Source organism: Cataglyphis hispanica, chromosome 26, assembly GCF_021464435.1.
Source record: "Cataglyphis hispanica isolate Lineage 1 chromosome 26, ULB_Chis1_1.0, whole genome shotgun sequence".
NCBI classification, from domain to species: Eukaryota; Metazoa; Arthropoda; class Insecta; order Hymenoptera; family Formicidae; genus Cataglyphis; species Cataglyphis hispanica.
The window spans coordinates 1,378,504-1,404,326 of NC_065979.1; the positions used below are offsets into that span (position 1 = coordinate 1,378,504).

Consider the following 25,823-nt stretch of genomic DNA (forward strand, 5'->3'; position numbering starts at 1 on the left):
CGCTTTTTCTAGCTCGTACAGTAACGTCAACTAAATCCATTTTCGAGCCAGCCGAATCATATGATCAGATTCATTTTTCAGTGTCACGATGAAACAGGCTGATCGATGCATGTCCGTGCTAAATACATATATAATAATGGATAAAAAGTGTAGAGAAATATTATGGTTTTATTAGCTGCGCGTGATGTCTTATCATTTTAGTATATGATATATATATATATATATATATATATATATATATATTAGCTAGTAAAAGCGTCTTATGAAAAACGGAGGTGTAATCCTTCTCAGGCTTTTTTCTAATTGAAACAAAATTGATGATTTCATAATATTTTCCTAGAGAATGATCTTATCTAAAGTAGATAATAGATGATTATGCTTTTATCTATACAGCGTAAAAGTTCGGTAACAGCTGATTACTCAAGCAGCTGATATGTGACACGTGACACCTGTTGAAAATGAAGTACCAAGCTTTAAAGTTTAATTCATTTCTCATTAGAATATCTAATTTAAAATTATAATTACCCTCCATTTTATTACGATACAAGAATAATATAATAAGAAGACTAATTTAGTTAAAACTTAGAAGATTTCTTGTTTATATTTTCTATAGAAGATTAGTTGACGCTGTTTCAAAAAGCATATCGAGCAAATCAACTCCATAGAAAAAAAGATTATGATGTTGAGAAAGGTTTTCTCCGAGTTTCTGCCGATTATCCGACATTACGAGTTCACGACAAAAGTAAATTTTGCTAATACATTAAAGCGAAATATTAAATATCAATGTAGAAGATTATCTACTTCATTACATGTCAAAACGAACAATAACACATTGGCTGTGGACGAAGAACTGCAAGAAATTTTTAAACTTAAAAACATTAAGATCAGCAATTGGATTATAGAGGTTGTTATATAATTATTATGTCTTATTCTATGGTATAAAATGTAACTTATTCTATTAGAAGTTTTTACATTGAAAAATATTTGCAGAACAAGGTACATGCACTATGTGTCAGATATACTGAAAGCAACAAAAATAATCGCCAACAAATTTTACGTACATTGGCTTTACAATATGCTGTGCAACATAATGATATATGCCAAGTGGCAAAGAAGTTACTTTGTACAGAGGTATATTATTATATAAGATGTATGTGATAGCTTGATCAAATTACATTCAAGATACATTAAATCTTATTTCAAGTTATATATATATGACATGATATATTGATATTGAATATATATTTGATATATATTAAATATATTTCTTTTATATACTAGTATTTTATGAAAAGTTTTATAGATTTATTATACATACATATAAACATATCTTTTAGTAAATATAATTGTAATTACAAAGTAACAAGATACTAATATTTTAATTTTATTTCAGCCTGAAAATGAAAGGCAAATGATTGTCCATGAAAGAACTCTGAAGAATGTTCTTATACCTGCATATCATTGGTTATTTTTTATCATAGGAAGATTGCAAAATGGTGTAAAATTTTTAGTTGATTTAAGAACTGATGTTTTGGTAAATAAATATAAAACAAATTTATATTATATTATAAATAATTTGTTTGTGAGTCAGTGTTACAATTCAGTTCTTATAAAATAAAAATCTTTGTAACACCAAGCTAAATTTTTATTTCTATCGAGATACTTTTATTAGGAACTAATATCAGAGGCAAAAGATACAGATGAAAGTATAATAATACAGCAGTTAAATCATACCTTGCGAGATTTGCTTTTGCTCTGGTTTTCAATAGGTTTTTTGCACATGGAGAGAATAACTTGGGAAAGTTCATGTGACATATTACAAAAGGTATAATAGCTTTCTTATTTATTTTATTAATGTTCATTTTCAATTTTCACATCTCTGATTCTTTATTTGCAAATTTAAAGGTCTCAGAGTATGAAGCCATACATCCTATAAGAAACTGGTTGGACTTGAAACGCAGAGTTGGACCATATAGAAGATGTTACATATTTACGCATCCATCTATGCCAAAAGAACCTATTGTTGTATTGCATACAGCATTATGTGACATTATACCAGGTTAAACATAAAGAAATTTGTTTTCCAATTTTTAATATAAATTGTTTTATAGAGAAAAATAGCAGAGCTAGAAAGAGAATAATCTATTTATATATTTTTGATGTTTTATAGATACTGTGAAGGGTATCGAGGAAGCTGAATCTAGAATCCTAGGAAATGCAAGAAAACATTTAACATTTTTAGAGGAAGATAAATCGAAAATAAAAGCAGCAATATTTTATTCTATAGCATCTACACAAAAAGGGTTGCAGGTAGTTGACCTGTAATAAAAGTTTTAATTGGTTTAGAATATTACAAATTAATAGAAATTATATACATATGTAAATTATAACTTTGTACTATACAGGTAAAAAAAATTATATGTGTAAAGGAATGTTTTTGTGTAGGGCATTGAGCTCGGTAATTATCTAATAAAAAAAGTAGCTAGTGAGATTACAACTGAATTTCCAGCTGTGCAGCAATTATCAAGCTTATCACCAATACCAAACTTTAAATCTTGGTTGTTTGACAAATTAAAACAAGGTAAATAACTTTACTTAAAACAAAAATAAAAATAATTTATAAAGATATTTGTTTTATAGATGTAGCGTTTATATTTACCATGAAAGAATATGAAATTATAAAAAATATTTTAAAAACAAAAGATGTAGTATTGATCTTGAAAAAGATCTTAAGCACTTCATTGTGGACGAATGATAAAGAATTGTCAGAATCTTTAAAAGAACCACTACTTCGAGCATGCACATGGTACTTATATAAAGAAAAACGACGTGGCTATGCTTTAAATAATGTTGGTATGTTGCTCTTTTTTTCTTTCATAATCAATTATAAATGCACAGTTATGCATATTTTTAAAATAAAAAATATAGTAAATGATCAATATTGCATGCAAAAAAATATAATCTTTTTAATAATTTATATATGTTTTTGTCTTGCAGCTAATTTTCATTTACGTAATGGAGCTGTGATGTGGCGAATAAACTGGATGGCTGATCCTTCGCCACGTGGAATAGCAAATAGTTGTGGTATAATGGTTAACTATAGGTAGACATTTAAAAAGTAGTAAACTTAATTTATAAAAAAGATTTAAAGTAATATATAATCTCATTATTACTTCTCCCTCTCTAGATATTTCTTAGAAGAGTGTGAAAAAAACAGTCGGAATTACATTGAACATTTTGTCATAAATGCTTCGGAAAATATAATTAATATCGCTACACAAGCGGAAAAATTAAGAATTACTTACGATATAAACTATGATATAATATGAAAGAATCATGAACAAATATAATAAATTTCTACAACTATGTCTAAGAGCGAACGAATTGTATGGTAAGATGATGATACTGATGATAATGAATTATAACTGATAGCGAGATGGAGGTGATGAAGTTATTGATAAAAAAATTCTCTTTATTACTCTTCAAATTTTATGTTTTTATTAAAGATTATTAAATTTGTTCATTTATACAATAGCTGATTCGTTTCCAGCTTAAAGACAGCACAATGGTCTGCAGACAAGTCTAAAACAGATAATATATAATATTTCGATTATAATTCGAAAAATTGTTTATTGCTTTTTTTTTACAGAGTAACTATAGAAGAGTTTGGAAAGACAATTGAAAAGTGCCATGGTGTCGATACCATTATTGAAAGCATTAAATTTACACATAATTTCTTTTCTATATTTTTATTAATAATTATATATATTTTATTGTATAAATATTGTATAATATATATATATATATATATATATATATAAAATAAAATCAAATATTCACCTGTAGTCAAGGCTGAGTTTGGTGAAAGTTCGCGGGAAGATGAGGTCTACTTTCTAGTTTTGTGTAATCCAAATGGAATTCCTTAGCTACCTTTCTCCAGTTTTGCGCATCAAAATAATAATAAGTACCACGTTCATATGTCGACGTCTTTTCTACAATTCCCAAACCTGGTGCCTGCGTTATCCAAACCTTTTCTTCCATATGATATCGCCATTCTCTGCTGTACCTTTAAATCATACATATGGAATTGTATGAATATGGAATTGTATATTTATGCGAATATTTCCGAGTATGAAAATTAATTATACTTACAATTCTGCCGCCGCGGCTAATTGCAATACATCCCCAACATTTGTATAAAACATATAAAACAGTAGATCATCTTTATATCGATTTAGTTTAACTGGTGCTAGCTTATCCCTGAAAGAACATGTAAACTTTAATTTTATTGATGAAATAATTATTTATTTCGATGCAAACTCAATATTATATCCATTTTACTTTTGTTTCAAATTTTTTTGTGTTGATATTTCAAGTATCAATAACAATTTCTATTTTTTGGATTAATATATTTAGATCTAAAAGAACATCTGTCAATTATTTCTATGATATATGCAGTTAATAGATATTTAATATTTATATACTGTTTTTATAATCATGTAGACAGCACGATAATATATAGAATAATGGATCGAAATGCGTATCGATGTATATAATAACAAATCGATACCTGATCGAGGAATTTATAAGATATTCCGGTGGTACATGAAAATCTATATCTTGTGGCCTACAAGGTGTTTCCGCCCAGGGACCACCAAAGTTCTGATAAAGATTTTCCGGCGAATTCAAATTCAATCCTAACGCGGTAAGATCTTGACCTAACGCCAATGACACTAGGTTTGGATCCGTCTCCGCCGCTCTAATAAATGTCAAAAGCCCAACCATGCCAAATTGATCCTTCACCATACTTGCGGGTATGTTTGTCACCTTGCCTGCACGCGACAATTATAAGATTAAATATTAATGCAAAGCCTAGCTAAGTAATTTTTTGTTCAAGATGCTAGTTCAACAAATCTTTACCATCAGGCGATGTTTGAATGCCTCTTTTAGAAGACTGAGATTTTTCAGATCCTGGAGCTCTGTTGGCTTGCAGCACGTCTTGTCCGATCTCCGGACCCAATCCTACAGGTATATTTTTATCACCAGATACACTGCCACCAGGTGACGGGCCCTCTCGATTTTGCGTTCCTGGTAATGCAGGAAAATCTTCCGAGCTCATAGTAAATTCGCTCGATTCGGATGTTGGCTGCTTGACCATTCCAACTGTAACATATAATTATATTGAATGACAATTACATTAGCAATATAAACTGCTTATATTTATGCTAAGTATATGTAAATTCCGCATACACATGAATCATATTTTACTGTTCTGAAATATCAATACCAAATTTCAATACCAAGTGTGGTTATATCATTTCACATATGATAAAATTAAAAGTATAATAAGCTTTTATGAAGTCACATAAAAATCTTTCTGCTTAAAAAAAAGAAAAGAAGATTAATACTCAAACCAGTATGTGCGTTATACTCGAGTCGTTTACATTAAAACCGAATTTTCATTTTTAGATAGGTAAAGAAAAAAAATATGACTAAAAAAGAATATTTATTTTTCAGCATAATCTCCATTTACATTGCAGCATTTTTGCTATCAATAATGCTATAATACCGGTAGAATAAAAGGCGTTGTACTGAGCCACTGTAATATACACATATATATTTTAAGTTCTCTTCTGACCGAAAGACCCACTGCCCAAATGTTCCTTCAAACTAAACAGATGGAAGCCTAAATGTTTGCAGTATTTCCCTAATTTTCTTGAAGGAATATGTTACAGTTCGGACGTCAGGCAGCTGCTTCTATTCTGCCGGTATTATCGCAATGATATGTCGGCAAAAATGCTGTGACGTAAATGGAGATTATGTTAAAAAATAAATGTTCCTTACTAATCATAATTTTGTTTCTTTACCTGTCTAAAAATTTTAGTTTTCAACGACTCAAGTAATATAAATGATTGTTTTCCATTGAAAATATATTCGCTCTTGCATTTTTGCGTTCTTTTTGGCACTAACCATAAGGCTGTTTCCCTGGCATGGGACTAGGTTGCGGCATAGAATCACCTTGACCTCTATTCGTTAGGGAGGGAAACTCCGAGAGATCTAACAGAGGGGGAGTATTTGTATCTCCACCGCCTCCACTCCCAAAAACAGAGTGGAAATTGTTAACCGCACCTTGAGATCCGTAATTACGACTTGGAGGAATTCCAAAACTGCCCATACTACCCATTGGATTTGAAGCTCTGCAATATAGATGGAAATGATTGCAGAGAAAAAGAGAAAAAAATAAAAGAAAAAAAGCTATGGGCTTTACATTATTACGCTCGATTATGGTTTAATTTACAAACAATGGCGTAATATAAAAAAAAACAGATGCAGATGTCAAAGATTATATTGATAAAAAAGAAAACTAACCCAAGAGCAGGCATCGTACGTCTATCGGTAAAAGCTCTCTGCCCAAACAGTCCTCTACTGCCCATAGGAGAGAGTTGCTGCTGTTGCTGGTGGCTATTCTGTGCGCCGCCAGAGCCCGATGCTCCGGGATAAATATTAGTGGCGACTACCGCTGAATTGGCTGTACTCGAGCTGCTTGCAGACGAACCTGAGAACATGCCCGAGGTAGGCGTGACATGACCCGCGAGGGTCGATGCGTTTAAACCCCCCCCGCCGCCGGCTGCGCGTGAAGTGAGACTTGCGTTCGCAATACTGCGTGGTGGTTGTTCAAAGTTCAGATTGGCCATAGCCCAATGGCACTACAGTTAATAATAATGTTTTTGCCCGAGAACAGGCACACCACCAAGCACTCTTGTTTCGTAAAACTTGGTTAGCACATCCACTTTTCTTTTTCTAATACAACACTCAAAGACACTTTGATTTCATGGGATCGCCGATGATCCATGACAAAAATTTGTAACCTGAAACAAAAGAAATCGCAATTAATTTTTCATTAATAGTTGAGCCGCTATCAAAATGTATTATTATTTTATATATTATTATTTTCAAATACATTATTATTTTACCTCCACTTCTTATTACAGCCTCTCAGTGATAGTTACATTAAAATGCAGCACAAAGATGAGAATGCACGAATCTATAATAACAAATAATATTATTACAGCATTTAATGAAAACAGCATTAAATATTTATCTACAATAAGAATTCCAAATGTCGGATATAAATAATTAATAAAAAATTCAAAGATATATCAATTTATCAATTAAGTATATATCAGATCTGCTGTTAACAGATTTTTGTAAATTCACTATAACCGCAATAAGTACATCAAATGCCTTTTACATATATTACATTATCAAGTGGAAATTTTTTTTAACAAGAGCCACACAAAAGCCTCTAAAACTCTTAATCTAATTCTAAATTCTAAAGTTTTTATCTAAAATCTTGACACACATTCAACAATGCCAAATCTAATTATGCCCCATGTTTTTTATGGCACATGGTAAAAAAGGATCACAGGATTCAGAGATATATATGTGAATTTCGTTCCTCATTAATGCCAATTCTATCTTGTAAAGAGAGCTTATACGATAATAGTGTATTTGGTGTACTCATTTTCCGCGCATTTCTCTCAAAACTGTAACAGAGAGAGACACCTAAGATACGTCGGCGAATAAAAGCGCGAATCGTCGCGCGTAGCAGTAAATAAACACGGACCGATCAACGATATTGTTGACACTATCGGAACGGATAGACAAGCGCAAAAGGGACAAAAGGTTATAAAGTGGCGTTGTAAGACGTCAAAAAATAAGTGTAAGGAAAAAGTGCGGTGAGCTGCGACACTACCTGGGACGAGATAGCCACCAGCTGCGTATCACGACGCGACGAGTCCCATCGTGCTCGCAACGAACGGATTAGAGTAGACGAATGTTGAGGAAAAAAAAAAGAAAAAAAAAGGAAAAAAATACACACACGCGAAAAGGAAATCGTCGTCGATGTTGACTCTCTCAGGTCGCGAGGTTCTTGCGGTTGGTTGGCGATGGTGGAGGTGATGGTGGTGGTGATGGTGGTGGTGTACTCTCGGTGGACTCTCGGCGATGGGGGTCTTCGCGCGATTCCCGAGAACACAAACGAACGGCCGAAACTGTCACTTTGTTGGCGCGCGCGTTAAACTGCGAGCATGCACGTGGACGTCGGGGCACGCGGCGATCAAGACTTCACACACATCACAGTGCCCTTCAGTTAACAGGACCTACTGTTTTGTCACTCGTAAGTTTCACGAACTTAAACAACACTAGAGGCACGAACGTCTGCCATATTAACAATTTTCTACGTCGCTACTCGAACCAACTACCCGCGATGCGCGTCGAATCGTTCAATTGAGTTTCGTGCGCGGCTGACATTGCGCGTAATAAATCTCCAAGTGATATTTTCGCCTCGATCGTTTATCTCGCATCGTAGAAATTATCGTCGAGTACGTCGTCGCCTCGGCGAAAACGCAACAGTCTCGAACTTGACTAATGATGCGCGACTCCTCGTCGCGTGAATCTAGGGTATTCTCTCGACTATTGTTATATATTTTTCTCGAACTGTAAACGCGTTCCGTTTGACGCTACCAAAGTTTCGTATTGTTTGATCGACCAATCAAAACGAAAGGGGCAAAAATTTCTTTGCTCTGATTGGTCAATCGGAAAGTTTGTAATGTCAAACGGAACGCGAATTGAACTCGATCGTGAATTAAAGGCACGTCCGCATCGCGGATCGCGATCCGAGGAGAGATTACGAATCTGCCATGTCGCACTTCTTTGTTCTCAAGTCGACGCATATCTTGTGGATCAACGTGAATATTCACTGAATAATCTATGGAAAGACAATAGCCAACAAGGTTTTGTGATAGCGTTTTATAAACATTTTACACTCTCTCGGCTAACATATAAATCACTTTTATCACGTCTGATCTCGCCGAGGTTTCATTCACATTAGATGAAGTGCCGTTAAGCGTTAAGTTCCAAGAGAAAGACACGCTCCAGGAAAAAGACAAGCGCGTTCGATCCAAAAATGGCATTAATTAGACGAGCCTCTCACGCTGGTAGCTGGTACTCGGACAATGGTAAGAAACTTATGAAAGATGCATTTCACTTTTCGCTTATCGCTCGTACACGTCGATAAATTTGTTTATTTGATAAAGTATTGATGGATGGATTTGAAAAAATGTTGCAGACTGTAATTTTAAATATTTTATTAATTTATCGTGCAAAATAAAAATAGATTACTAATAATAGAATATACTTGTCATCCAAAGAAGCTAAAATTGGATCTGATGAAAATCTGTGGAAATGCGATATATCACATATATCGCAAAAGAAAAAAAAAGATATATATATATATTTTTTTTTTTTTATTATATGCAACACATAAAAATATATACATCTTTGTTTAAAGATTTCTTTACATTGGTATGTGTTCACAACAAAAATTTCTGTTACACTTATGTAATATTAAAATTGTAACTTTTATAACTCTTATAGGTCCAGAGTTGAGTAAACAATTAGAAGGTTGGTTGGGTGCGGCTGACTTATCTCATGGACCTGCGAGAGCAATCATCGCCCCGTTAGTATATAATTCACAAAATATATTTTTAAATTTCTCCAGATATATATATATATATATATATATATATATATATATATATATTTATATAATAATATAATCATTTAATTATTATTTTTTGCAGGCATGCAGGGTATAGTTATTGTGGGGCATGTGCTGGTTTTGCTTACCGGCAAATTAGTCCTGTAGTTGTGTAAGTATATTATGTTAATTAAATTATTCTAGTAATTTACAAATAATTTATTACTGTTTTATTATTGTTTATATACTGTTTATAAATATATATAAGATAAAGATAAAACATTTAAGCCTTGTAGTCTTATAATATTGTCTATATTATTTATATAGTATTTTTGTAGCAATGTCTCTCTTATGCAAAATATCAAAGATTAATTATATAGGCTAATAAAGAAATCGATTATGCTGCATTTTAATGTAAATTTTCATAATATATGGCCATAATATAGCCCTTAATAATATATAGTTTGTAATTTGTATAGTTGTATAGTTTTATATTTGTATAGTTTGTAATTTTTCAAATTTCTCAGTCAAATGAAACGTGCAACGTGCTGTTATGCAGCCGTAGGATATTTATTCTAGGGCCTTCTCATCATGTGAGATTACCAGGCTGTGCCCTATCTTCGACTTCCATTTACCGAACACCGTTATATGATCTACATATTGACCAACAAGGTGCATAAGCAGATTTTATTTTTATTTCTGCATTAATGTTGCTTATTAAAACAAAATATATGCTTGGCTCTCATGTGACATAAAAATATAAAAGATATAAAAATATTAATCACCATTATGTGTAAGCACTTCTTACATAAGTAAACTGCTTAAAAAAGTTTAATATGCATACATTTAATAGTGAGAAGAGAACTTGAAGAAACTGGTCATTTCGAATGCATGGATCTGAACACAGATGAAGAAGAGCATAGCATTGAGATGCAGTTGCCGTTCATCGCCAAAATTATGGAAGGGTACGTTTAGAAATAAATTAATTCCCGATTATATAATCGGAATATGGAAAATTATATTGATGAGAAATAATGCAGAGTAAGTGAGAGTTATACAATATTTTTATTTTATTATGAATAAAAATAAGTATATTACTCATGGACATTTTATATGTGTGTACAGATTTAAGGATTCATTTACCATAATCCCAATTTTGGTGGGATCCTTAAGTCCTGATAGAGAAGCGCTTTATGGGAGACTATTAGCACCCTACATGGCCGATCCGCAAACATTATTTGTCATCTCCTCTGATTTCTGCCATTGGGGACAACGTTTTCGCTATACTTACTATGATAGATCATGTGGGCCTATACACAGATCTATTCAAAACCTTGATAAAATGGTAATATTTTAAAATATATTTTTGCAGAGGAGACACAATTCCTTTTTTTTTATAATAATTCAAGAATATTGGAGGTTTTTTAATTCCAATTTTTTTAATGTGTCTTTATTAAATTGTATGCATTGTTTGTCAGGGTATGGACATTATAGAAACTTTGAATCCTGCAATGTTTACTGAATATCTTAAAAAATATGGTAATACTATTTGCGGCCGTCATCCGATTGGTGTTTTATTGCAGGTACAAACATTATACATGCAGACATCTATATAAAAATTCTAATGTATTTAATTTTCCTAAACAATATTATATATATATATATATATATATTTTTTTTTGCAGGCCATTCATAGTCTCAAGGCAAATACAAATGGTCAAAGAATGAATTTGAAATTTTTGAAATACGCTCAAAGTAGTCAATGTAACAATATGAATGACAGCTCTGTCAGTTATGCTAGTGCTTCCCTAGTTCTCGAGTGATAAAAATATACAATTTGATCATATGATTATTGATCAGCCTGAATATAAACATTTTCTTAAAGTGGATTGACATGACATAATAAAGTTCTTTAAATTATTCAACAAGATTAGAGGCACACAAAACGTTGAGAAATTTTGTAATGCAGAAAGAAGATAAGGGAACACTGAAGTTAACATTCTGCTGTAATTTATAACATTATTTATATTATGTGGCTATTACACAACCGGTGTCGGGGCAAGTGTTAATTCTCGCGTTATATGTAACAGATGGAAAGTGTACCATTATCGAAACCATTTGTATAACTGCATTTCGGTTTATTACTTACAAGAAATATTCAGTACTTCCAGATTTCAATATATAGGAAGGAGCTTAAATATTTCTTTGCTTTGGTTATTGACAGCTACATATATGGTAGATGTATAGTAATAAAATGTGTTTCTCATGTGCATGTATTTAAAAGAGAAAATTTCAAACTATCGGCACAAAAGAAGATAATATTATTTATAAACAAAATTATAATTAGTGATAAATCAAAATTGTTAATTTCTTATATAAATTTATAATTTAAATAATCCATATACTATAAAATAATACGATTTATGGTGCTTAAGCTTTTTATGTCTAGATACACACTATATGATACAAATTAATATAATTTTAAAAATTAATAATATTTTTTTTAGGTTGATGTAGATTAATTTAAATTATGATTGTGCAAAGATATATTAGTATAGGATTTTTATACATATATTGAAAAGTAATGTAAAATTATTAATGTAATATTACTTTTTAAAGTCATAATTTAGTTTTCTTAATCAAACCAAGTTATGTGATATATCAAATGAGCTTGCATATTTTATTTCACTGTCCTAAATAGTGTTAAATTGCTAATAAATTCGTGAATATTTTGTAAAGTCTCTTTTGTGCCTTTAGCATGAACAACTTATATCAATTTGTATTGTAATATCGGTATATCAATACAAAAGTTACAACTTAAAATATATATTTATCTTCTCTTTTTTTCTTTTTATACAAAGCAATGGAATGATCTCATATCCTTCCTATTCTATAATCTATTGTTACCTAAGCATAGGAGATTAAATTGAATAATGTATTGTATTATTGTAATATGATGTGAGTCTGAAAATTGGGGTCAGTACATATAACTGAAATGTATATGCATGAGTTTTCAAACTCATAACATGTGTTTATTTTTATTTCTATATTACTTGCAAACATGCATCAAATAATATATTACTTTTCAAAATGGTCCATGATACAGAATTCTATGTCGAATATGAATTAAAACATATGGTATACATATATAATTGATTTACATTTCGCAATAAAGTAGCTTGTTCGTAATACAAAAAAAAAAGAAGATGGAATTATACAACTGATCCTGCACATGTTGGTTTTTCTATCTTTATATACTGAGGTAATAAGGTTTATATTTGTATGAAAAAAAGTAGAGTATAATCTATACCTATATTGTTTCATAGACGTGTAATAAAAATATGCAAGGAAAAATATACAAGTGTTTCTACATACACAACTACGATAATATATGTCCTAATTACATTTGCACATACCTACAACCCTTTTTGACACCATTTCAATGTACATGTTAAAAGTTTTAATTTTTTTTCTTCATGCTCTGTCTCTTATATTATTAATATAAAAAGATTTGCGATAATTGAACACAATATCACCCGTGTTTTGTTCAGTCTTAGGTGTTCGATTATTGTTTAATTTTTAGCATGTTATGTTTAAATAAATATCATATTGCTGATCCAATCCCATGTAGCTATCAGAAATCAAGTAGAATATTAGTTTAGTTTTTCCTGAAAAAAATTATCAATTTTTTATTTTAAAAAATTCGAGAAAAGGAAAATATGGGATTATAAATATATATAAATTGGCAAGTTTACCCAAGCTATTAGGTGCAGTAAACTGCAATTGATGATATCTTTGCTGACTGTTTATACCAGATACTCTCTTTAGAGCCCACAATTCTTTGTTCTGAACATCGCCTAATACCAAAAACCAACTTTCGTCTTTTCCCTTTAAAAACATTGGACAGTGTGCTTTCAAATTTTTGGAAGCATTTAATCTTTTTAATCCAATGATTAACGTGTATTCTTCATTCCGACGAACAATCATAGAATCGACGTTATTGGGCTTTAATGTTATCTTCTTTTTTTCAGCATCGATACCCCCTGAACTCTCCAGCATTAAATCAACAGATATCATTGGCATATCTCTAATTACTTCATGTATCTATAAAACAAAACCGCATATTAGATATTGACACTTTGTAATATAAATATAATAACAATATTCTTTTTATAATATAGACAGGAAGGAAATTGATATCTTTTTATAACGAATTTTATTACCTCGCGTATTTGTTCCTCTGAATAGTCTCTGCACAAAATCTTTGTGAGTTTCTTATAATTATTGCGCGTGTTAAAACACAACACCGGGAGAGCCATTGATAATGATGAAAACAAATGCAAGTCTTCCTTTTTTACATGCGGTAAAGTTGTAATTGCGGATTCGTCTATCCATCGTGCCTGAACGATCATTTGAAACAATTGCATTATCCTCAGCGTACTCGTTAACCAGCCACGTTCTGCAACCGTATCAATCATTGCCTGTATTATCCTGATTGCTTGATCGAGCACTGATTTCAAATCAGTATTATAATCGGTGCACGGTAATGGCAGCCTTGAGAAATGCGCTTGCAACAAAAGAAACGCTTTTGTGTGCGGAGAATCGTAGGTATACTGATTCACGGAATAACGGCACAGTTTCGCCAATTCTTCATTTAATAATTCCTCGTTATGTCTCACAGGCAATTCGTTATATTCGTACGAGTTGCAAAGTATATGTAGATATTGATCCACTGTCAAATTTTCTTCAAACGATTGCGTAAACATTGATATTGTATTGTGCGATAAATAATAAAATGACGCTATCTTTCCCATAGGCAGTGAAATTAAAGCCTGCTCGTCTTCATCGTAATCAATACAATGTGAATCGATTAATGACTTTACGGTCGTCTCCACCAATGTTGAAAGATACTCATTGATATAATTAGGTTCCAAGAAGTCCAGGTCGTAATATTTCGGATTCTTCATCAACCTTCGGAAATAATATGTCCATGTTAAATAATCAAGAAATTCTTGTTTCGTCTTGATAGTGCCGGCAACGATTTCAGCATTAATATGATCGGGCAATACTCCCATTAGACTAGATTCTACGGGAAATGGTTCGTATAAGAATTTTTTGTAGAAGCTCTTTTTTAAATCGTGCACGAGAACAACCGCCACGCCGGAGTTATCGAATTGCGGTCTTCCAGCACGTCCCATCATTTGCAGAACATCTGTTATTGGCATATCCACGTAACGTTTCAGCTTACCATCATAATATTCCGTGCCCTTTATTACTACCAGATGAGCAGGGAAATTCACGCCCCAAGCCAAAGTTGCTGTAGTAATTAGTACCTGTATTTTATTATTGACAAATAACTCCTCCACAGTTCTTCTGTCCCTGTCTTGGAGACCGGCATGATGAAGACCGATTCCAAAGGCGAGCATCAACTTCAGATTTGAGTCTTTTATATTCTCCAGAATGTCGCTCATCTGATCTTCAGGCATATGTAACCATTGTTTGGGATTATCCTCCGCTGCGAGATAAGCGATTAAATCCAGAGCGGTCAAACGTGTCTGTCTACGAGAAGATACGAATACGAGAGAGGGACTGTTAGGCGCGTGTTGTCTGATCGCCTGAAAAGTCGGTCTGTTCATGGTCGCCATCCGTGGACAATAATGTTTGCCGGGAAATCCGCTAATGTGAACTTCCAGCGGCACGGGTCTCACGGACGGCCGGAAATTGTAGAGACCCATTTCATCGATGCCGAGCCAATTGGCCAAATCTATCGCGTTGGCCAATGCAGTTGACAGCCCGACGATTCGGACCTTTTTCTGCGTGTGCGACGATATAAAGTTGGTCCGAGAAATAATCACTTCAAGCACTGGTCCGCGATCTTCACCCAGTAAGTGTATCTCGTCAATCACTATGAGCGCCACTTTCTTCACGTAGCTTCGTGTCTGCCAGCTTCGACTGATACCATCCCACTTCTCGGGCGTCGTGACAATTACATTCGCACTGGCTATAATTTTAATATCGGGGGACACGTCTCCGGTTAACTCCACTACTCTTTTTCCTAGACGTTCTTCCAATCGTATCTTCCAATCGTTTATGCGTTCTCTAACCAGAGCTTTTAAGGGCGCTATGTAAACGACTTTCTGATCGGGATATTGTTTGAAGACACGAAACATGGCAATCTCCGCCGCAATTGTTTTTCCCGAACCTGTTGGCGCACCAAGTAAAACATTGTTATCGGTATGATACAAGCAATGAAAGATCTGTGTCTGTATGGGATTGAAGTGAGAAAAGTTGTACAAACTCTCGAAAACCGGACTCTTCAAAGCAGTTATCGATAACGGTTGCAATTCTAATAGATCTGTATGCGGCGGATGAGTCTCTGGTAAGATAAGATTATGAAAGGATAAAGGAATTATATTTTCACAACCAAGCCAATGATCACTGATGGCTTTTACAAAATATTGGGTCGGCAATGGCTCGGACAACGGTATTGTGATTACAAGTTCTTGTTCGAGATACTGGCAAACCATCTTCTTCGTCAATATAAAATACTCGTGATGATAAATAAAGTTACTATCCGGATCCTCGATCCAAATCCAGAAGGCCTGCGAGCTTCTTCCATGAATCTTATCGTTCCAACGAAACTGTGGAATCAGCTTGAGCCGTATTCTCAAAACGGTGCGCGTAATAGGCTGCAAACTGTATTCCATATCCAATGCGGGGAGTTCGTCACAGCACTTTTTCACTAGTATCGCCGCCCGTTGATCTCGCAAAAGACTGCCAATTTCTTTCACGTCCATTTCTTGCAATTGATATATCTCGATATCTCGCTGCTCGATTTTGTTGATGATCTCCATAGACAGGCAATCAAACTGCCGCAACGGCGTCATGAAACTCCATTGTTGCGCCTCGAACATTTTCGCCAACTTCAACAGTCGTCCCGCCATTATCGGGTTATTGTGTCTGAGCATAATCTCGAATAATGCCCTCGTTATCCTCACGGTATTTTGCGTGACGTATGCCTGATCGGATATCAATGACGTTGTGTTCACGCGAATCCTGGACAGATACGTCTGTAGCAATATATTGACTTTGCCGTGGACATTCTCCACACCGCCTTGTGGTATAAGCTCACACTGTCTCATTAGTTCATCCAGTTCGTTCATTTCGTCTTCCCGCACCTTGAGTTGGTTGAATTCCTGGGCGCGTGTGATCATTGACAGAATCTCTGTTTCAGTCATGATAGGTTTCTGAAGTTCGTTAAAGATCTCGATCGTATCGTACTTGAGGTAATAGTGGCTCGCGATACGTCCCAAATCGGTCGCGCTGAGACTGCCAGTGCGCATATCATATCTAATCATTTGTGCTTTGTCTAGCGCCTTTGCGGCGTTATCCACGAGCTCTTTTCGTTTGTTTTCGAGATTGGGATCATCCTGGAGAGTTTTGTAAACCATGCCGTATGATTGAAAGTTTAATCTCATTCGTACGAACAAATACGTGTAGCTCAACCATTCGACCGCTTCTGGCACATTCGATATTGTGCCTAACGCTATCTCAGCGTTTAAATTATCGGCCAAATACGTAATAAAACTACTCTCGATTGGTATTTGATTCGTCAACAGTGACAGATAATGAGACAATTTATTGTGCGACGTGATAATGACTGCATGACCCGATGTGTCAAATTGTGGTCTACCGGCGCGGCCGAAAATTTGTAAGACATCCAATATACCCAGATCCACAAACGAACCATGTTTCGAATCATAGATTTCAGTTCCTCGTATAATAACTGCGTGAGCGGGCAAATTCACACCCCACGCCAGCGTGGCGGTACACACCAGTACTTTAATCAGACCGTCAGCGAAATATTTCTCGACCAAGTTCCTATCTGAACGCAGCAAACCGGCGTGATGTATCGATAATCCGCTGTTGAACAATTCACCGAGAGATTTGTTAGGCGATTTGACAAAGGCCTTATTCATGTGTTTCGCTTGTAAGTCAGATTTAAAATATTTAAGCGTATCATGCTTTAACGCCAATTCTTTTAGAACATTCGCCATCCTTATGGTGGCGTTTCGCGCGTGCACGAACACCATGACCTGATGGCCCTGACGTACCATCTCTACAACGTTATTATAACACACGAGATCCATATCGCTCATTTGTTGTAGCGGTTTGATGGCCTTCACACCAATAAAAGTCTGACTGAGCGGCACCGGACGAAAGCGATGATCGAAATAGAATAGTCCCTTGTAAGGATTGACTCGGAGAAATCGCGCAACATCCACATAATTCGGCAATGTAGCGGACAGACCGACTATTCTAATCATACTCTGCGATGACTCTACCTGACGCAAAGTTCTCGCGACTAGTGCTTCCACCACGGGTCCTCGATCACCGTGTAGCAAATGCACCTCGTCGATAATTAACAATTTCACGATACTAGTAAGCGAGATATCGCCCGTACCTTTTCTCGTGACAACGTCCCATTTTTCTGGCGTAGTTACTATCATTTGAGTTTGTTGGATCTCCTGTTTCGTCAGCTGCATATCGCCGGTCAACTCGCGAACGCACACGCCCATAGGACCGAGTCTTTTATTAAAATTGACCGTCATTTCCGCCGCTAAGGCTTTCATGGGCGCAATATATATTATTTTAAATTGACTTTTTTGTAATTGTCCGTCTTGAATATTCTGTTTCAATTGATGCACCACAGTCAACATTGCCACGTTTGTCTTTCCAGCTCCAGTCGGCGCGCAAATCAATAAATTTTCGTTGGTGTTGTATGCAGCATTAAAGACTATACTTTGAATTTTGTTTAATGATGTTACACCCTCAAATGCCATTTGACCGATTTCATCCAAAGAAGATATCAATACTGAATCTATGTCAACGTTAATATTTTCTTTTTTTGGTGCCGGTATATGCACTTCCTCACAGATATCATTATTCTTTTTTTTAACATCTTCCGCTAGAATTAACTTTTGTCCCGACACAAAACTCATTTGATTAGCGCTAGCTTTAGAATCAAATACAAATGGATAATGTTCCTGGGTACCTTTTTTCAATGTATTTTTTTTAGGAAACAGCGGTGCATGCATAGCTATCAATGCTTCTTGTCTCTTAATTCGGAGTTCGCTCGGAATAAATTCAGTTTCCTCAATCTCTGACTTGACATCTCGTTTGTTCGCTAGTTTAGTTAATTTTTTCTCTTCCTTACATACTTGTTTACATAATTGCTTTTCCATTTCAGATTGTACAGTTACTTGACCACTAATTATAGGTCCCTGCGCTGTTTGTAGTCTCTTTGGTACCTTTGAACACGAATATGCTGATACAATAGCCTTCTGATGTTCGATAATGTATTCAATAAATTCTAGATGTTCATAGCCTAACATATCGAATAATTCGGTTTGTATATTCTCAGTTTGTATATTCAGCTTATTCACTATTGTCATTACAAAATCCTGATATGGCATTGCAACAACTTTGCAACAATTTTTTAATCCTTTTGTAAATGTTTCTTTATCAAACTGCAATCAATAAAATAAGGAAAGTAATTGAAAAATATTAATCAAAGATTAATTTATTTATCCACATCCATATCTTACTCACTACAGATTTTTTCTGTATTGAAGATGTTGTGTCATGTATCATCATTGTAAATTTATCAGTATTTGAATTTATTCCTTGTGTAGACATATTATGAAGTCCATTGGTATTAGGCCATACAACTCTTGCTTGATTATAGGGAATATTTACACCAAAACGTGAATTGGAGGCATTCACATTTTCTTTAGATTCTGATAACAATGTTATAGCTTCCTCATAACATTGTTTTTGAATTTTTATGATTATCTGAATAAATAGAGATAATCAAATGATATAAAATGATTAAAGTCACTGATATAATATATAAAATAAATTATAGAATTACATACTTGCATCATATTTTCTGCAGATTGAAATGTCAGATGACCTACTTTTTTCACAAGCATATTATATTTCTTCCGTGTTAAGATTTTGTCTTCAATTAACAAACATAATACATAAACTGTGAATTCGTTTACGGCATCTGGAGGAACATCAACTAAAAAAAAATAAAAATTATAAAACATTTACAATAAAAATTTAATAAAAAAAATTTATTTAAATATTAAATACAATGTATTACCCACATTCATATCCCATAATTGCATATTAAATGTACAATTAAGAACATTAATATATTAGAAAAAAATAGACTATTTCATTAATTTCCTAAACTTAATTTGGCAAATTATATCTGTTAAAGATAAAAGATAAGTATGTTTTATCTTTACTATTTAATACTCACGTAAAACTTGTTGCACAATATCTTTTAATGCTGATAAATGTATCATAAAATCTTTAGATGCATTTCTGCAAATGTCATGCCAATTAAGAGTGCTATAACATATGAATATATATGAATATATAAGATTATGAAGGTGTTGCAAGAACTATGCAAGCACTGTATTTTATCTTTATATTTCCATTAAATGTGACATAATTAAAACATGTATTATCTTTTAAAAGTATTGTAATATTTTTATGATGATTATAACAAAAAGAAAATGGAAAGTTTTAAAATCTTATTTTACTAATTGTTTTAGTTTTTCTAATCAAAACATTATATTAATTAAAATAAAAAAGAGGAAGGAGAAGTATATTGTATAATGCAATGTAGAACATGCATGGTTATAAAACATGATAAAAAGATTAAACATTCTCTATGAACTCTACTTTTCACACTCTCTAAATTATAGAATTTACTTCTTAATTTTCAATTTACCTTTTAAATTCTTTTTCTCGTTCTTGCTTTTCTTGTTTTTTTCTTATTAAATCATTTGGTTCAAAATCTTCTCTGCGCTCAAGAGAAGTAAACATGCGCAAGGATCTAGTAATACGTGGTAATTTCGCCATTGTGTATTACCTATTAGTCAAATTTAATTTAATATTAATGTAAAATATAACATATATATATATATATATATATATATATATATATATATACATATATATGATTTATGAAATATTATTTATAATGATATGAAAATACATGTCTGTATTATATATGTATAATAGACAATTATTGAATAGAATGTTTATTAAGTTAATATTATAATAGAATACATAAAACAAATTTATATTATTTATTTCAAAGTTGATCCAAATAGATGAATTTCGGCAATAAGTAATATACCAATTGTTTTTCTTTCTTTTATGATTCTCTTTTTTGTCTTTAATTAACAGAGGTTTCCTTATAATTATTAAAATAAATTAATAAAACAATAACTCTTTATAGGTAGGTTATGAAGATGATCAAATATCAAATTATACAGGTTAGACGACAAATTATAGATTTAAATTTAAAATTGCGTCAAAACAAGAAAATATATAGAACAGGACTTTTTTAATATTTCAATTATTTATAATTCTTATTATAATATTTTGAATTCTATGATGATATCAGATTCTAATCTAGAATTGCAATATGTTAGCGGGCTGAGATCAAATTGAGCTAATATATGTAATTAAATAATATATAAATAATCATTATAAATAAATAATGTTAAAAATATATTTTATATTTTTGCAAAGAAAAATCATAAAATTCTTCAATATCTGTATGATATATATATATAATTATATGAAATCTTTTCAAATCTTTACATAATAAAAGTGTATTACATGATATAATGCAATATGCACTCCTGAACAACATATAATTTCTCAAAGTAAAGATATATTTTTTTACACGCGCAAAATTTTAATGAAATACATATATTTAAAATAAAAACACACATATATATCTAAAACGACGAGTTAAATTCACGAAGAGCTGTTGTTTCTCGACACTTAAAAAATATGTGTCTTATAAACATTAAAATAGTGACAACTACCATATTCATTGATTTATTGCGGACATTGAAATGCATTCGTTATAAATAATAATCCCATTTCGATTAATTCACATACCGGGAAAGAATTTCAGTAACAAGAACGGTGATTGTCAATTATCGAAACAATGCAAAAAAAAAATTAGCTTTTCTAAATGCAATTTCCATAGCACCGGGATAACATCAGACAATACTCTCGTCGATCACACTGGCGACTCGCGACTGTCATCTGTCACGCGATATCACCGATTCGAATCGCCATATTAATTTTCTCATTGCAAGTGTCAACATAGAACAAATTAAATACTAGATTCGTGTAAAAAAATCTTCCTAGACTGTTTTGATTACATTCAAAAATCTAGTTGTCGGAGTAGCGGTATTTGATTGACCAATTGGAACAAAGAAAACTTATTCTTTTTATCTAATTATGCATTAAAAATTGATAGATTTTCGAACGCAATGCGCCAATTGGCTAATGGCTCGATGTACATACATTAACATATGTGCAACGTAAGCGAGACAAATGATTCTAGCCATGAAAAGCTGGAAGTTCGCGCGACCAAGGGATTTTTTTTCCCTCATCGATGACACATGACACACTGGGACACGAGGAATGTCGAATGTCTTCGTCAGTTCGTCGCGGTGTTTTCACAGAACGATCGCTTGGTAGTGAATAGTGAACGTGTTGTGTCGACCGGGATCGCGGATGAACGCTGCGCGCTTGGAATGAGATCGTCGTCATCGTTATCGTCGCCGGCGTCGGCGTCACGCGGTCACACGGGGTCACAGCATCGTTGCAAATGACGCAGATTCGACTGCTAGGCCGAATTCTACCGCCGGGCGTTCGTCTTCGCGAAAGGAAAAATGTCCGGGGATATCGGGAGTAGCGCGGCGTCCTCCCGTTGATTTTGATTTTTTTTTCGCCGAAAACAAACGCACGCAAGCACATACACGCACGCACGACACGTCCGGGAAGCATCCCTCTGCTTTTCCTTGCTGCTGCGAGGATTGATGAATGCGGTCGAGGCGAAGTGTATCGTTTCGCGGCAGGTCTTGGTTGAGACAAACAATCATCGCGACGTCCGGATCGGCTCGAAAAACCGTCTTATAACAATAATAAGGTATCGCCGACTTTAGCTTCTTTCTGCTTTTAGTTTGTTTCTGCTTCCCCTCTCCCTCTCTCAGCGATTTCGCGCGAGTGACTCATTCTCTTCCCGCGAGACGCTCGCACGATCCTCCCCTACCTCTTTCCTGTAATCTTGTTTTGACAAGTACATACTTGATGCGTCGAAATCGTCGACGAGATTTTCTTAGATTTACAAACGTCAGACGAACGATTTCTACGCGAAACTCGCGATTTTCGAGTTTAATTCTGGTCACGTTTTCAACGTTGTAATATGATTTTTCGCGTTATTGTTGACATATTAACTAAAAGTTATGTTGTACGTTTGTTTGTTGAAAATGAATTTGTCAATAGCATAATAAAACGAAAGTATTGAACTTAATGTAGACTGTGAGCGATAAAAATAACGATAATGTGTGATGTATATTTGTCATTCAGCTTTCCATCAAGACTGCCAATGTAAGACTGAATCACTGATGCATGGGATAATCATCTTTGATGTCAAGTACGGTCAGCATCAATGGGAAACTGTTTCTCGTGCTTCAAGGTGCCACTTCCACCATCAACCAATACCGATCAATCAATTACATTGGAGCATAAAGACGGTACGTTCAATACTATATTATTGTAAATATAATCAATTAATTGTATTAATATGCCTATATCATTATATTGTAATCATGGACTTTATATCGCATAAAAATGTAAAATGTAAAATTGCATCAAAGCTACTTATTATGTTGAGAGACAATATTGTAAAAATTTTGATTTTTTTTTATGTAATTACATTTTACGTTTATTGGAAACTACAGAAGTAATATAATAGATTATTTAATTGTTTATGTATTTAATTATTAAAATACAACTGTTTTTTTATATAGTTCTATAGATCCAACATTTCATTATATTTTATAGAAACAATGGAACTCAGAGGTTTGTTCCCAAATTCTTGCCAACAATCTGGTCCTTTTGTGCCTGAAACACATGTAAATGGGAATAGAAAGTCTATAAGTACACTATCTACATTTAATAATGTTGGTTCAGATAATTGTGGATCTGTGCCTAGTGTGCGCTCATCAAGAGGATTTTACGCGCGATTACAGCCATTAGGACGATCTGGTACATCATCCGGTCTTAATGTAGCTACTGAACCGAAGCAACAAAAGGAACCATCAGAGAGCAAATTAAACGCACTTTTTGACCAATATAAGGTACAAAATACAGAAGTTAATTTCTATTTAAAAATATATAGGAAATATATAATAAAAAAAAGAAATTTTTTTTTAAAGCATAATAAATTGCTTTAATGTAATAATCTCAAATTATATAATAACCTATAAGATTATAAGAAAGAGAGAATTGTAATATAAATATGATTATAATATTTACATATTTATTTTTAAGGATCCTCATGAAGATGCGATATTAGCTGATGGCATAGAAAGACTTTGTGATGACTTACAGTTATCACCTGATGAATTTAAAGTTCTTGTGCTTGCATGGAAGCTAAATGCAGAGCAAATGTGCCAATTTACACGCCAAGAATTTGTCACAGGATTAAAGGCTATGAAGGTTGACAGTATACGTGGTATACAGGCACGATTGCCTGAAATTGTTCAGGAATTGACAGTCAATAGTGATTTATTCAAAGATCTCTATCGATTCACATTCCGATTTGGCCTTGACGTTACGTCTGGTCAAAGAATTTTACCGGCTGACATGGCAATCGTCCTTTGGAGACTTGTCTTTACGATACGTGAACCTCCACTCTTGACGAAATGGCTTAACTTCCTTAAATGCCATCACGTCCGGGGGATACCTAGAGATACTTGGAATATGTTTCTAAACTTTGTCGAAAGCATTGGCGACGATCTTGGTGCTTACGATGACGCAGAAGCATGGCCAAGTTTATTCGATGATTTTGTGGAGTATGAAAACGACCAAATGAACCAAAATATCACTAAAGATGATATTATGAAAAATACTTCTATCGACAAAGATTAATGTTTATATTTGAAGGAAAATAACAGTGAAGCAGAGAAATATTATTGTCTTAAATCCGACCTTTGAACAGGATCATCTAAATGGCATTATTCTAAGAATGATCAACCTTTTATTTTTATTAGTATAATCGAGGAAATTATAGATTATATATTCCTGATTATTACTTTTTTAAAAGATCTTATATTTGTTGATATTTGCGTCATTTAGTTTATATTCGACGCATTCTCTTTCCTAATGTAAATATATATAGAATTTATTTAATGTAATATTATTTAATTATGTCTTGTCATATATATATACATATTTATATAAAAGATACGCGAAAAATTTCCGTATTGTTAATTTTAACATACTGGCAGCAAATTATATATTATTATGTATCTTTTTTGTAAGAACAAAGTATATAAATTTATTACAAAGTTGTATTTTTACACTTTGTTTAACCATGATAATATAATTTAATTATTACACATAACTGCATAAAATTATTGCTTTCTTTCATAAGTTATGATATGTAGAAATAGTGCATTTTTGAGTTATAAATATCAATCACTTTTTACATAATCATTATCTTACATAAAAGAGAGATAATCTAGAAAAGATATAAAAAATTATAAAAAAATTTGATACGGTAATGAATAAAATTGCTTTTAAAAAGACAAATATTGCTAATAGATAATAATGAGATAAATATTGGATATATAAAAAACAATAAATATTGATCTAATAATAAGTAGCATCAATTTTTTTTTAATTTATCGATATAATATATATATATATATATATATATATATATATATATATATGTGTATGTTTGTATAGTTTCTTTCTTAATTTGAAATATTAAGCAGCTACAGAAAGAACTTTTATCAAATTGTCAATTTTATGTATATAATATATAAAATTATTTTACGTAGACCATGATAAGTCGTAGATTAAAAAGATTATCTGTGCATTATTCTAATAATTTTGTTGAAATTCACATAAAAAGAAAATATTTACTACAAATATAACATAATTTCGCTATAAATTCTGTGTTTAAACTAAAATTTAAACTAAAATTTGTGAAAAACTGTAATGAACATCTTGAGAAGATTCTGTTCAAAGGAATTTGTGCAGGGAAACATGAAAAATGTAATTTTGGATAAGGACAAAAGTTTAGAAAGAATTCTCACAATCCAAATTTGTGATACAATGTGTATAAGTATATACAGTTTTCAATGCATTAATATTTCTT

General features: G+C 32.8%; 5 protein-coding genes across 11 annotated transcripts; 3 read left to right on the top strand and 2 right to left on the bottom strand.

Annotated features, from left to right (window-relative positions):
- Positions 1-88: 88 nt before the first annotated feature.
- LOC126858578 (malonyl-CoA decarboxylase, mitochondrial-like) lies at positions 89-3,747 on the top strand. Of its 5 annotated transcripts, none has more exons than XR_007688699.1 (12): positions 89-111; positions 614-904; positions 991-1,131; positions 1,394-1,534; positions 1,673-1,825; positions 1,906-2,059; positions 2,171-2,310; positions 2,446-2,581; positions 2,641-2,853; positions 2,998-3,103; positions 3,188-3,391; positions 3,650-3,747. XR_007688699.1 is itself a non-coding variant. In XM_050609034.1 (10 exons), exons 1-10 carry the CDS (start codon positions 677-679, stop codon positions 3,327-3,329), a joined length of 1,554 nt encoding a protein of 517 aa, XP_050464991.1. In that variant the 5' UTR covers positions 421-676; the 3' UTR covers positions 3,330-3,441. The 5 variants fall into 5 exon arrangements, 1 of the variants encoding a protein (XP_050464991.1); XR_007688698.1 differs by lacking the exon at positions 89-111 and adding an exon at positions 132-149; XR_007688697.1 differs by lacking the exon at positions 89-111 and adding an exon at positions 319-463.
- LOC126858582 (CCR4-NOT transcription complex subunit 2) lies at positions 3,452-8,458 on the bottom strand. Of its 2 annotated transcripts, none has more exons than XM_050609042.1 (9): positions 7,883-8,458; positions 6,975-7,045; positions 6,370-6,869; positions 5,971-6,197; positions 4,921-5,163; positions 4,571-4,832; positions 4,153-4,260; positions 3,841-4,066; positions 3,452-3,582 (listed from the first exon to the last, which is right to left on the bottom strand). In XM_050609042.1, exons 3-8 carry the CDS (start codon positions 6,693-6,695, stop codon positions 3,847-3,849), a joined length of 1,386 nt encoding a protein of 461 aa, XP_050464999.1. In that variant the 5' UTR covers positions 6,696-6,869; positions 6,975-7,045; positions 7,883-8,458; the 3' UTR covers positions 3,452-3,582; positions 3,841-3,846. The 2 variants fall into 2 exon arrangements, with proteins under 2 accessions (XP_050464999.1, XP_050464998.1); XM_050609041.1 differs by having other exon boundaries at positions 7,757-8,458.
- Positions 8,459-8,708: 250 nt separating this feature from the next.
- Positions 8,709-12,929, top strand: LOC126858603 (protein MEMO1). The gene is made up of 8 exons (XM_050609079.1): positions 8,709-9,020; positions 9,439-9,520; positions 9,645-9,713; positions 10,101-10,213; positions 10,395-10,506; positions 10,667-10,886; positions 11,020-11,124; positions 11,227-12,929. The coding sequence occupies exons 1-8, from the start codon at positions 8,969-8,971 to the stop codon at positions 11,362-11,364; spliced, it is 891 nt and encodes a 296-aa protein (XP_050465036.1). The 5' UTR covers positions 8,709-8,968; the 3' UTR covers positions 11,365-12,929.
- Positions 12,840-21,682, bottom strand: LOC126858562 (activating signal cointegrator 1 complex subunit 3). The gene is made up of 8 exons (XM_050608988.1): positions 21,539-21,682; positions 20,352-20,492; positions 19,875-19,966; positions 19,480-19,628; positions 19,154-19,396; positions 13,765-19,071; positions 13,297-13,645; positions 12,840-13,209 (listed from the first exon to the last, which is right to left on the bottom strand). The coding sequence occupies exons 2-8, from the start codon at positions 20,480-20,482 to the stop codon at positions 13,121-13,123; spliced, it is 6,360 nt and encodes a 2,119-aa protein (XP_050464945.1). The 5' UTR covers positions 20,483-20,492; positions 21,539-21,682; the 3' UTR covers positions 12,840-13,120.
- Positions 21,683-22,065: 383 nt separating this feature from the next.
- Positions 22,066-25,201, top strand: LOC126858601 (DCN1-like protein 3). 2 transcript variants are annotated; one of them, XM_050609077.1, is made up of 5 exons: positions 22,066-22,580; positions 23,021-23,187; positions 23,498-23,515; positions 23,627-23,793; positions 23,987-25,201. In XM_050609077.1, the coding sequence occupies exons 2-5, from the start codon at positions 23,103-23,105 to the stop codon at positions 24,584-24,586; spliced, it is 870 nt and encodes a 289-aa protein (XP_050465034.1). In that variant the 5' UTR covers positions 22,066-22,580; positions 23,021-23,102; the 3' UTR covers positions 24,587-25,201. The 2 variants fall into 2 exon arrangements, with proteins under 2 accessions (XP_050465034.1, XP_050465033.1); XM_050609076.1 differs by having other exon boundaries at positions 23,498-23,793; positions 23,987-25,022.
- The last annotated feature ends 622 nt before the right edge of the window (positions 25,202-25,823 follow it).

Excerpts from the sequence above, each read along its gene's own strand:
- LOC126858601 (XM_050609076.1), top strand. The coding sequence starts at position 23,103 with ATGGGAAACTGTTTCTCGTGCTTCAAGGTGCCACTTCCACCATCAACC. Across the intron at positions 23,188-23,497 it reads TACATTGGAGCATAAAGACG|AAACAATGGAACTCAGAGGT; the intron begins GTACGTTCAATA and ends TATATTTTATAG. Across the intron at positions 23,794-23,986 it reads CACTTTTTGACCAATATAAG|GATCCTCATGAAGATGCGAT; the intron begins GTACAAAATACA and ends TTTATTTTTAAG.
- LOC126858582 (XM_050609042.1), bottom strand. The coding sequence starts at position 6,695 with ATGGCCAATCTGAACTTTGAACAACCACCACGCAGTATTGCGAACGCA. Across the intron at positions 4,261-4,570 it reads CTTATAAATTCCTCGATCAG|GGATAAGCTAGCACCAGTTA; the intron begins GTATCGATTTGT and ends ATGTTCTTTCAG. Across the intron at positions 4,067-4,152 it reads TTAGCCGCGGCGGCAGAATT|GTACAGCAGAGAATGGCGAT; the intron begins GTAAGTATAATT and ends TATGATTTAAAG.
- LOC126858603 (XM_050609079.1), top strand. The coding sequence starts at position 8,969 with ATGGCATTAATTAGACGAGCCTCTCACGCTGGTAGCTGGTACTCGGAC. Across the intron at positions 9,521-9,644 it reads GCGAGAGCAATCATCGCCCC|GCATGCAGGGTATAGTTATT; the intron begins GTTAGTATATAA and ends TATTTTTTGCAG. Across the intron at positions 10,214-10,394 it reads TCTACATATTGACCAACAAG|TGAGAAGAGAACTTGAAGAA; the intron begins GTGCATAAGCAG and ends TACATTTAATAG.
- LOC126858578 (XM_050609034.1), top strand. The coding sequence starts at position 677 with ATGATGTTGAGAAAGGTTTTCTCCGAGTTTCTGCCGATTATCCGACAT. Across the intron at positions 1,535-1,672 it reads ATTTAAGAACTGATGTTTTG|GAACTAATATCAGAGGCAAA; the intron begins GTAAATAAATAT and ends TACTTTTATTAG. Across the intron at positions 3,104-3,187 it reads GGTATAATGGTTAACTATAG|ATATTTCTTAGAAGAGTGTG; the intron begins GTAGACATTTAA and ends CTCCCTCTCTAG.
- LOC126858562 (XM_050608988.1), bottom strand. The coding sequence starts at position 20,482 with ATGGCGAAATTACCACGTATTACTAGATCCTTGCGCATGTTTACTTCT. Across the intron at positions 19,072-19,153 it reads CAATACAGAAAAAATCTGTA|TTTGATAAAGAAACATTTAC; the intron begins GTGAGTAAGATA and ends TATTGATTGCAG. Across the intron at positions 13,646-13,764 it reads CAGAGGAACAAATACGCGAG|ATACATGAAGTAATTAGAGA; the intron begins GTAATAAAATTC and ends TTTGTTTTATAG.